Here is a 12,115-nt window from a genome sequence, read left to right on the forward strand (position 1 = left end):
ATGGTGGCTCTGGAGAACAGATTCAGAAAATCTCACTTGTAGAATTAGATCTGTTGATTTAGAGAAGATGTAACTTCTGACTCTTGGTATACCACTGTCCTTGGAAAGGGTGCAGAAATGATCATCTGTAAGGAGCTGTAAAAAGAAAGTGATTCCTATGTTGAGCCAGGAGCACAATAGATCATATATATTGTATATATAGTTCAGATACGAAAAAAAATACACAATTTTAAGGCAGGATAGTAGATGAAGCTTCTACTTCAGCATTAAGAATTTCTCATTAGTAAGTCTACTGTAGGGCCAGGACAGGAGTTGGGCACCTCTTTTTCATTTGTTTTGTGGTTTATATATCTTGCTTGTCGCTCCTTGCAGCCTCTGAAGGTCATGTCACTTGGTTTGCTTCCCAAACCGATTAAACTGTATTCCCCACAAACATATTTTTAGCCTGTGTATTGAATTGGCTCCAGTCTTATCTTTCAGCCAGGATCACTCTTGTTTCTCTCAGAGCAGCTGTGTGGACATTGGCTTGTACCTGGACAACCTGAGCATGGAGGCTGCAGGGAGCTGTGCCTGTGCTGGCTCTGATAGCAGGGGAGACAGGACCACACAGCTCAGTAATCCAGCCTCTTTTCAGACCCATCATGTATCTGACATTTGTGCAAAAACCAATTTGGGCATTTTAAATTCCAGCAATTGTATTCTGGCACAGACTGCGTGGATTTTCCAGACTTCTTGGTGAATGGATGTACTACTGCTCAAAAAGTAATGGCCAAAGGGAGCCAAGCTGCACTCTGTGTTAAACCTCTCTGATCCATTCCTTATATAAATATCCCGTGATGCAAACCTCATAATTGCTTCCCTTTCCAATATGTACTCAACACCCTTATAATCTGTGTCTATTCTTTTCTCCCTGGTTGATTACTCAGCAGTTTCTTTCTGTCTTTTGACTTGTTTGAGCAAACTTGACCACGTCCTTAAAACTTATTTTAGGGGGGAAAAAAATGTGTAAACCACTAAAACCAGCTTTGTCAAACCACATTTTACTTTAAGATGAAACTTGAACAGTTAAAGTAACTGCAAATTTGCTAAGCAAGTAAGTTGCCAAACTCCCTGTCTGTGTCCGGGCTCACTGTGTAGTTATAGCTAACATTAAAGAGAAAAACCTTTTCCACAGTATGCATGCCTTCAGTTAAAGAGAGGGTTCAGTGTTTGGGTAGAAGGAGAAGAAGTATTTCTACATTTCTCACACACAAAAAAGTGCATGTATTTATCACATACCTGTTGATAAAAGGGACATATTACATTTTACATGCAGTTTTTTGAACAAAATTCTTTATATTTTATGTTTTTTTTCCAAAACTCTGTATTCCTGTTACATTCCTGAACCTGAGTGAGATTCTCAAAACCATTTTTAAAATTACTGGGTATGTTAAAAGAATTTTTTTCATTATGCAGGTTTTTTTCTCCATTGTTGAAATTGCAAAAGCACTTTGAATAGGAACACCTGCAAAGAGCAGCTTAACCTATTCTTAAAATTAATTACTAAACATAAGACTTAAAGCAGCCAACAATGTGCAATTATTTCAATATTTTTTTAAATTATAAAGAGCATGTGCCAACGTATTTCCAAAGCTATGCGTGTGTAATACAGTCACAGGGTTTCATTCTCACCTCGGTGCCTCCTTTCAAATAAATACAAAACAAAATTACCTTCTTCAGTAAGCTGGTTCCTTACCAGATAAATTTCAGTGCTGAATATAGTCATCCAAGGTAAATTGGTGTTACACTGAAAGTCTCTCAGTCCACTGATAGCATTCTTTTTTTGTTGATACTCCCTGATTTTTGTGGGTTGAGGAGCTCCTGCCCAGCTCTTCCCTTTCTTTGGTTTAACCACAAAGCACTAAAAAGGGTGGGGATAAAAGCAGCTTTCTTGTGATTTCTTAGAAAAATAACAGATCCTCCTTTGCTGCCTTCCTTTTTCCCAGTGTAGCATTTGGGTTGCACTCTCCTCCTTCTTTTACCCCTCGCACAGTAAATTGTGGTGGACATTTGTTGTCTTGGGTGAAAATACCCCAGCAGCACTGGGTCAGGCCAAGGGGGAAGCTGCTGGGAAAGCACTACAGGTGGAATTCAGAGAACAGGACCAAAAGAACGCGTGGTCCGAGTTTCCTGCTGTGAAGCAGAGTTATTTTAAGCAGTGTTTGTTCAAACCTGCCTTAGTACCAACAATGGTGCATGCAATTATGAAGCTGAGTATAATTTATATAATAATTTACATATTATGGTAGGATGTTATAGAACCAAACCTCCCTTGGAGCAGGTATGCAGCCACCGAGGAAGTTCATACAACTATTTCAATGGTTTATTTTTAGTTGCAAGAAGATACTCTGTCTCCGTTCTATCTTTTTATATGCCAAACAATTTGTCTTCCTCATTTATGAGAAAATCATACTTACCTGATCATGCTCTGAACACCCAGTCATTCTGTCACAGCTCTCAAACCTTTCAGCTGATGTTCCTAAATTTCAGATTCTGACAGTTTCTTGGAAGTGAGTTGCAGCATCTGGGAGAAAAATGGCAATAGGAGTTTGCTTAATTTAAAACAAAACAAAACCAGAACAGCAAAACACCAACCAACAAAAAAAACCCCTCAAAACCTAGCCCAAACTACACAAAATCCCTAAATATCCATGAAGATGTGTTTGATTTTCTACTGCAGAAAAAAACCTGAACATACATTCCAACCTTTGGAATGACAGTTTCAACTTGAGAAAGTGCGTGTAGCATTACGTTGAATTTATAAAGACATTTGCTTTTCACATTCCTAAGTACCATTTCTGTTATAATAAAACTAGATGGAAGTACTTTCATAATGATTGAGGAGCGGTTGTTGAATTTTGTGATTAGGCTTACAAGTAGCCCTAGGCCGATTCTGAGTTGAAATCATCTGCAGCTTTTAATAGAGTAGCTTTTTACACATAAGCAAAATCTGTTTGGTGTATTTGTTACATAAGTAAAGAGGAGTAAAATGTTTAAAATTAAGTGTAAATAGACAGTAGCTGAATATGTGTGACTGACGGTGTCACTGCCTTTTGCACTCTCTTTTGCTTCCTTCTAAGTCTACTTCATTAATCACCACAGATTCTTCTTTGGCTAATCAGTATATTTTAGCTTAGTTTCCTAACAGAATTAGGTGTACATAATTCCACCTTTTCTCTTCCCGTTTTCCTGTGTTGCACTACAGACTTTCTAAATTACTAATCCATTCCAGCTAAAAACTGACGGAGGTGGAGAAGTTGATGAAATTTCTATGAGTTGTGAAAAGTCCAGATCAAGTATATACATGCATGGTAGGGAAGGGACTTAAATTAGTGCCCAGCTGAGAGAAAAGCTGCAGTGTGTTTTCTGTGATTATTCTTTGCTGGAAGCTTGGCATGGAACCAGTATTCTGCTTGTGGAGTCTTTCCCAGCAGGCACTTAGCGGGAGTAGAAGAGGCACTGGAGTCAAGGTATTGGAAAACATGGAAAGAGAGGCAGGGACGTGGAAGTGCAGGGCAGAGGTAAATTGTTGCTTCCTTCTTTTTCCTCTGGAACTCTGCTTTTCCTGGTTAATTAATGGGGCTTACCTGTACAGCCTCTAGATTTGAGCAAGAGTACAATAAAATAAGTCTCTTGAGTTTTATTGTTCAAAAATAATTAGAAACTTTCTAGCAGCTGAGAGAACTAAACAATATGAAGTACAGTGTCTTTTTTTAGAAGTTTTGGCTGGCAGTGTATTCCTGGAATTTTCCTTAAGCTGGTTGTTGGTGAAGGTCATGTGTCTCATCATTTATACTTCCACAAGTGTTAACTCAGCAGGTGTTTGCAGGACACTCATTTCAGATGTGGTTAAGCTGCTAGATTTTCTTTGCATCTTCTCAATGGAAATTATCAAATGTTACTAAAATAATTTTATTGAGTGTATTTGCTGGGTTAGAAATCAAAGTTGGCTTTAACACATGCTTCTGAATGAGTGTTGTATGGTGTAAATGCTTAGTGTGGGAGTTCAGTAGAGAGTGATCCCCTTCAGGGATCCCGGGTGTATTTTGTGCAGTGTTATTTCTCCAGGTGGGAACTGGCAGCTCTTTTGTAAATCCAAACTCCTTCAGACTATTCAGTGTGTCTGTGCTGATCTAGATGTAATCTGGTTGCTTTCATACAGCATAAAGCATACCCGGGAGGTTGGTACAACCAGTCACAGGAGCAGAATTAAGAATTGCCCTCTAAATCATTTAAATTTAGGCTACTTTTTAAAAACTTACGTTAAAATCTTTTTCACCCTAACATGATTTAAATTTGTGTGAGTCACATCTGAAATTTAGTAACAGCATTGAACTATACTAATAACACCAAATACTATTTGAGTAAGTCATTAGCACCCTTTTTGGTGGTGTCACATTTTGCAGTAGGAAACACTGGCATCAGCAAGCTGCAGGATGCAAGAATTACCCATTTCACAACTTTCAAACACCTGTGGGATTACAGTTTCCACAGTCACTGTCACAGACATCTGCTTCAAATCGCAGCCTCCAAAAAGAAAATTGCCATATCGAGACCTGATCTCCTTGTACAAATTCTGATTTCCTTGGTGTAAAAAATGCATATTATATGATTGGCTCTTTGCAAATATTAAAATGAATACTGTATGTGTTATGTTGGAAAGTTATGTGTATTAATCTCTTTTAAGTAGTGCTGTATTGATGTCTTTTAAAGTAGTGTGGTAAATATAGTTTTTTGGCTATAGCATAGTATTAAAATAGAAATTATGTGATGTAAGATACTTTTTGTAACTAGCTCAAGGAATGGGTAAGATAATCAAGAAATTCTTCACATAGAGATAACAGCAACAAGACCCCAAAATCCCAAGAGAAGAATTATTACCTCCTTATCAGGAAAACCCAGACTTCGAGGAACCTCAGTGATTGATTTACAAGATGGGGGGGAGGGAGTTGAAGTTAAGCAGAAATACCTGTAGTTTGAAAGGAATGTTTGAATCATATATGAGATATATGAATATGTAACAGGCTTTTAAGGGTTAATCCTTTGTTAGCAAGGTGTGCTTTTGTGGCAGAATGCAAAAGCTCCCGGACGTCCGTAATTCTTTGCCTTTTTGTTGTCTTTTATTTTCCTAACTTTGATTGTCCAAATTCTTATTGTCCTAATTTTTATTACTATTTTATTACTATTAAACTTCTAAAATTTTAACACAAGTGAATGGTGTTTTTCACACTTGGTGTGGCTGAGCATGTTTGGGGTTAGATAAACTGCTTGTGGTGTTATCAACTGTGGGTTTGTAAATGGAGTCTTGTGACTCAGGATACAGACAGCAGCAGTCTAAGCTAACACTTTCCTTTCCTTGCTGGAAGTAATATGTGCAGAAAAATGCTTGAGAGCTGGCACGGGATGTTTGCTCTGCGTTGGGATCCCGTCTGGTGGCTGCCCAAAGCAGAGCATCAGTGGGGGCTCAGGGCTGAAGAGGAGCTCCCTGGCCACAGCAGCTGAGCCCCATGAGCGGGGGTCACCCAGAGAGGTGCACAAATGGTTTGCAGTAGGTTCTGAGCAGGGAGACGGTGTGGAAGGAGGGAACAGGGCATGACAGGGATGCAGCAAGTGCTTTGGAAGTTGTATCCAGCAGATTGTTCATTTTGCAATGGAGTTCAGTTGGTAAGAGATGCTGAGGTGAAAAGTGTTTGAAAAATGAATAGGTGACAGGGGTATCAGGGTATTTCCAGAGTGATGACTGTGTTTAATTTAATAGTACACTATTTAATTTCTTTGGAAGCTCTATGATGCACGTTGTCCACTTTGTCTGCCCCTCCAAAACGAAATACTGCAAGGAGGAACATGTGCTGCCTTGGGCTGGGAGGATCAGACCAGCTTTGGTGTGGGGGTTGAGGTGCGTCAAGAAGAAAAGTTGTGCAGTAACTGAAAATTGTCTTGTTCTCTTTCAAAAGTGATGTATTTCCTTTTTTATTTAAGTCCTTTGTAGTGTTACAGCCCCTGTCTGTAGACTTGCTCTGACCAAGTAAAACCAAAAAAGATACAAAAGCAGGTTTCTCTAAATTTGAACTTCCCTTTTTAATTTAATAATTTATTTTCAGTCTTTTTGCTATGCTTGTGGATTGTTTATGCTTGTGGTGTTTGTTTATTTTTAAAACCAAGTAGTACTTGACACGGAAAGATAAACCTACCCAGGATTTATGACATCAAGACAAGCAGATGTTTTAAGCATAAGAAGCACAGCAAACTTTGGAATTAGAACATTATTTACTCATTTATTCACAGATTGAAGTGACAAAATCAAAAGACCTCTTTTGCCTAGGACCTAAATAGTTACAGGTCATGTAATAGAGACTGAGCCCTTTGTAAAGGATTTTCTGTACTTTGGGAAATGGAAAGGAACTAGACAAAAACCAAGTATGGTGGGTTTGTTTGCACTATAATGTATCCACATGTCAAAAGCCAGACGAATTTTTGAGCTTCTGAGTATTGAAATGTTTGCATTCTCTCTTCATGCAGATTCAAGATCCAGCCCATATTATGGCTGGCAGTGGGTCCAGATCAGGACCAGCCAGTGGGTTGTCCATGAAATCACAGCTTCAGATCACTGGTGAGCCTTCTGAAATTATCTGTCTTTTCTGCTTAGAAATGTGGCAGTGTTTTTCCACAATTAAACAGGGTTTACTGTGTTGCATTTCAGGAAGTTTTGCATTGTGAAACATCCAAGAGAAGTCAGGATTGGTGTTAGGCCATCATTACTTAGCAACTACTTTATTCTGGGTTTTATCTAAAATGCATTTTGAAATGATACATATTGGTATAAAAGAAATAAGAAAGGAATAATTCTTTTTGGTTGCTGTTAAGTTAATTGTACAGGCAGTCCTGGAAATGTAATAGTGCATTATGATACTGCTTGCACTTACTGAAGCTTGGCATAATATCAAATCTGACACTTTTTCTTGATACTGCTGTTCATTGAAGTTGACTTATGGCTTATCCCTTGTTACATGTTTTTATGACTACCATTGAAGTGGATTAAAAAGGGGATGAATTTAATGAAAGTGTTGGTGAGAATATCACTGTAATTGAACACCTCTTGATTGTTTGGAGATGGATTTACATTACAGCCTTTACTTTTTGTAGTGCCTTACCAACAGAGCAGCAATTGAAACTTAATTATCAAGGTTTCCTCACTTTTGTTTACTGGAAATTTAACTGAGGCATCAAAACTGAATGGGAGGTCCGTGGGTGTATGCAGGTCTCAGTTTAGAAGCATCAGGAGTAAATTTTGCACCCTCAGTGTGAAGACCTGTGGGTATATGCAGTAGTTTCAGAAAAGGGATATTGTGGTGATGAAAAGAATGGTCAAAAATAGATAGAAAGCTTTAGACTAGGAAGGAGATTGGATCTCACTATTACACAGGCTGTAGCTGTCCCTCTGAGGTCACAAGCTAGTGTTTCGTCAGTAGTCTGTGAGGCTGTAGAGAAATCTTGTCCCTACAAGTTGATATTGGGGAGAAATTGGAAGAGGTTTTTACAGAGGTACCTCCTCCACACATGAATGGAGAGCAGAGCCAAGGATTGAAGTGGTGACTGCTGTCCAAGGCTTTCCCCACTAAAGGCCTGAGACTCACACAAAGACAGTGAATAAATGCTTCTGTGTTTAGAATTGGGATTACTGAGGTATTTGAATTTCAGGTCTGAATTTCTGTAGATGTTCAGCCATCATCTTAAGCAAACTGTTGCTGGTGTTACCTCCCACCTGCCCTACCCTCAGAACTCCATTCTGCTTCCCTCGTTAGTTTTAAATGGAGTTCCAGGGTGTCTAGGTAAGAACAAACTTAGAAAGTAGGTACAAATCTGCTGATTTCTGCTGCTCCCAGGCAGGTCTTTGAGGTAATTAGAGATGTTCAGGTATGAGGTGCTACAGCATAGAAGTACTGGGGACAGGAGGGAAAGGATGGGGAGCTGTTTGTGAAAATTAATGAGTTGAATTCTGTGAGATCTTTGTAATACACAGGGAAAGAGTTTTCCTTGGGAGCAGTTCAGAGCAGTTTATACTAAGCTACTTCTCTAAATCTCTAAAGGAGCATAGGCTATAAAGGGAAGCTGGGGAGATTAGCCAGATGGGCCTGAATTAGTCATTTCTTTTTAAGGATGTACTGAGGCTGAGGTGGGTGACAAACACACAGAGGAGCAAGTTGTTTTTTGCAGAACAGTGAATTCAGGGGCCAACTGGAAATGATAATATCTTTTTCTTCAGTACTGTTTTGTGAGTTCAGTGTTGCCACTGAATCCAAGAACACCCGGGACTCAAATATCAGGGTAGACACACATCATAAAGGAGGCAGCATAGCAGTTTTGTTTGGAAAGATGGGAATGCTGCAGTCAGTAATGCTGAATGCTTAAAAAAAATCCAAACACCAAAAAACACCCCACCCACCACACCCCCTCCCCACCAAAATTAAAGCTCTAGAGCTGCAAGTCTTGTCCAGATTTGTTGTTGCTAGAACAGGAGGTAGCTACTGGAACCCAGAGTTTGGATTCAGCTTTTCAGTAAGTTTGTTTAGCTACAGAAAACTTTACACAAAATTCATTTTCTTAGTGATGTTCTGTCCATGAGAAGTTGTGGCAATTTTCCACAGTGCCTTGGTGAGAGGCAGATCATGTTTTGAGCTTATTAACAAGCAGTGTAATAAACTCCAGGAATTCTCTTGGCTGGTGATAGACAGGAGACGATTGTAGAGGATATTTTCTCTGTGGATCTTGTACTAATTATGATTAATAAGAGTATCTGATGTTGCAAAAGTATTGTTGCATGTTTTAGGCGTTTGTGTGAGCTGTGGCATTGTATAAATGAGCTGGAATGCAAGAGGGTTTTTATCCATCTAATGTGTTTTTTTTACTTGAGTGTTACTGTCAAGCATCAGTGATCTGACACTTGAATACTGAAGCTCCCAACTGAAAAAATACTATTTGTAATTGAAATCTTCCTGAGTAAATTACTGGTTTTTCTCTTTCTTAACAGTTATTTCAGCAAAACTAAAAGAAAAGAATAAATGGTTTGGACCTAGCCCTTATGTGGAAGTCTCAGTAGATGGACAGTCAAAGAAGACAGAAAAATGCAACAATACAAATAGTCCAAAGTGGAAACAGCATCTTACAGTGTAGGTTTGGTTTTATTTTCCAGTTTATTTGAGCTAAATTAAAGCAATTGACAGTGGGCTTGAAGACTGTGTTTTTATTTTAAGCAAGGAGTCAAATGTTGCATGAGATGGTGACATGTATAATTTTTAGAGTAAATATAGTACAGTCTGAAACAGATATTTACGAACTGTTACACTCCTTGTATTTTGTATTGTTATGTGTGGCATATTAAAGGAGCTCTAATTCTGTGAGTAATAAGGACAGTAATTTGATATTAAAATTGATGGTCCTATGCACATTTTTGTGGTCATATTTAAAGTTACAGCTTTCAGAAGTTCTGTTGCTAAAAGTGTAGCTGTTCTTTGTGTCTCACTGTGGTGTACCATGCCAGAACACAGGTAATTGGCTCTCTCTTGTACACCTCTGGATTCAAGTACAAATCTAAAATTGCCAATTAATTTATGCAAATAGTTAATACAAAACTAACATCAGAATCAAGATGATTCTGTATTTGTGTTGTGAATAAAGAAGATACACGAGTTCTATAAAATTTAGTTTTCTCTTAATGCCACATGGAACTCTGGGATAAAGATCAGTCTGTGCTTGCACACTGGACAGGCACTTTTCACAAGGGCATGCTGGATGGGAAGAAATTCTTCCCTGGGAGGGTGCTGAGGCTCTGGCACAGGTTGCCCAGAGAAGCTGTGGCTACCCCATCCCTGGGAGTGTTCAAGTCCAGGCTGGATGTGGCTTGGAGCAACCTGGGATAGCAGAAAGTGGGGTGGAATGAGATGGGCTGTAATGTCCCTTCAATGCAAACCATTCAGTGATTCTGTGATTTGCTTGTGCTTAAATTGTAGATTATTCTTCTTGAATCTGGAACATTGCCTGAGGAAAACTGTTTTTGTAGCTGTACCTTTATTGTACTTTAGATTATTGTGAAGTTGTAGTTACTACTATTTACTACCTTACTTTGCACTGAGATATATTAAGAAAAAGAAAATCTTGCACTTTATATGCATTTAAGTGTAGCTGAGCAGAATTTTCTTTTACCTTCTAAAGCTTTCCTTTTTCTCTTTCATTTTTTAATGGGAATCCACACAATAATACATGTGCCATTTTTACTCTTGTTGAGTAAGAGCTGAGCACAGACACCCCCTGTATATCAACTTCATTGGAAATTACACTAAAGCTGCATGGAGCTTAGTGAAGTAAATTGGTTTTTAGGAAATATATTGGCACAGCTGCCTATATTCAGATTCAGGATAAAAAGGAAAAGTGTGGTGGCTTTTGCAAATGAGGGTAGGCCCTATTGGGGTTCCTCTCCATGGAATTTGTTAGGTGGATCTTCTGAAGGGATTGGCTGACTGTGAAAGTCTGGACTTATCAATCGTATACAGCTAAAATTATCCACTGAGAAAATAAGCAGTCATTTGTACCCATTTCTCACAATGAAAAGAATTTAAAACTATATAAATGTTAGAATATTCCTTATAGAAAAAGAATATTAGCATTAAAAATTACTTCAAAGTTGTTGTGATGGAACTTACTGTGTATTACTGTGTTGTATATGCTGGTAGTTTTTCTATATTTCCCTTAAAATAGTAAAAATAAAATATGTATTTGGTCGATGAACAGTCTTGCGACAATCTTGATTGACATGACATATCCAGGTGACATGAGAATGTGATAATTGGAAATTGTTTGATGTTACCACCATTATTTCTTTGTTTTTAAATTACTTCTAGTGACAGTGGTAGTAAATGGCTCAGTTCACCCCCCTCCCTACCAACAAGTGCCCTTACAGTGCTCAACTTTTTCTTTTCAGAATTGTCACTCCTGTAAGTAAATTAAACTTTCGAGTCTGGAGCCATCAAACATTAAAGTCTGACGTCCTTCTGGGAAGTGCTGCTCTAGATATTCACGAGACATTGAAATCCAACAGTATGAAATGTAAGTCTGAGCTGGAGAGTGCCTCTGAGTTGTCTGTTAGTGAACGTGAATGCTGCGTGCACCTCTGGAAATGGCCCTTAAGGGTTCCTTTTAGTGTGACTAGTTGCTTTTATGAGCTTCCTACTACTTTTTCAGTTACTTTTGTCTTTTTTGGTTATAGACAGCCTGCCATGGTGTCGCTGGAAACAAGATGTTTCTTGCTTTGCTAGTGTGTGCAAGATTGAATGAAAGAGAAGAGTTTCTTTTATAAGCTTAAAAATTCAAGCTATGGTTTGAATTTTGGTGCTAGACTGGAAATGTGTAAAGTTATTTTTGTTCTAAATAGTGCTATGGGGTATGTTGTATTATTTCATTAATCTAGGGTCTGGTTAGGCTTTGGGCAGTATGTGCATCCTGAGCAACTTGAAGGAGCAGTACAGGATTGTACAGACCCATGCCAGCACTCGGGGCTGCAGCACAGAGCTCTGTGCTGTCCTGCTTTTGTTCTGTCCTTTAAGGAAGTGTTGGCTTCCCAACTGTCACATGGGTGTTGCAGATAGAGAACGCTGACAGCAGTGAGAGCTGCTCTCCTGGCAGTGCTGTCCTGCTGAATCTGGGTGAAAATCCCCATGGGTCAGTGTTCTTGCTGTCTGACACCAGGCACCTGTTGGAGCTCACTAGGGTTTGTTTAGGCAACCCTTTAGGCAAGAATGTTTATTTACAGTTCTGTTTCACTGAAAACTCTGAATATACCATTGGTATGGGGATATGATGGAAAATGTTCACATACTGAATGTGAATCTGGATGTCATTAGGTAAATGTGAACCTTTTTAGTCAGAAGACAGAAATTGTATCTGCTCTTAATCAAGGATAAAGTGAATTACACTTCCTAACTCTATATTGAGGGCAGGTGCATTAATTGCTATAGAAATGTGAGAGTCAATCTCTACTGTCATGATAATCTTTTCTAGGCAGCAACAGGATTATGCTCCAGTT

At 38.7% G+C, this 12,115-nt stretch overlaps 1 protein-coding gene across 8 annotated transcripts in view; it reads left to right on the forward strand.

Annotated features, from left to right (window-relative positions):
* ITCH (itchy E3 ubiquitin protein ligase) overlaps window positions 1–12,115 on the forward strand; it is a 58,848-nt gene that overhangs the window by 19,343 nt on the left and 27,390 nt on the right. For 3 of the 8 annotated variants that reach the window (XM_041474476.1, XM_041474477.1, XM_041474475.1), the window contains exons 1-4: window positions 5,832–5,935; window positions 6,559–6,649; window positions 9,068–9,206; window positions 11,015–11,139. In XM_041474476.1, coding sequence (XP_041330410.1) covers window positions 6,580–6,649; window positions 9,068–9,206; window positions 11,015–11,139 — 334 coding nt within the window. In that variant the 5' untranslated portion in view covers window positions 5,832–5,935; window positions 6,559–6,579. Of the gene's footprint in view, window positions 1–5,821; window positions 5,936–6,558; window positions 6,650–9,067; window positions 9,207–11,014; window positions 11,140–12,115 lie in introns of those variants that run through there. The other 5 variants (XM_041474478.1, XM_041474482.1, XM_041474481.1 and 2 more) reach the window with 4 other exon arrangements.

This window comes from Pyrgilauda ruficollis, unplaced genomic scaffold (assembly GCF_017590135.1).
Source record: "Pyrgilauda ruficollis isolate IOZ18807 unplaced genomic scaffold, ASM1759013v1 scaffold323, whole genome shotgun sequence".
Lineage (NCBI taxonomy): Eukaryota > Metazoa > Chordata > Aves > Passeriformes > Passeridae > Pyrgilauda > Pyrgilauda ruficollis.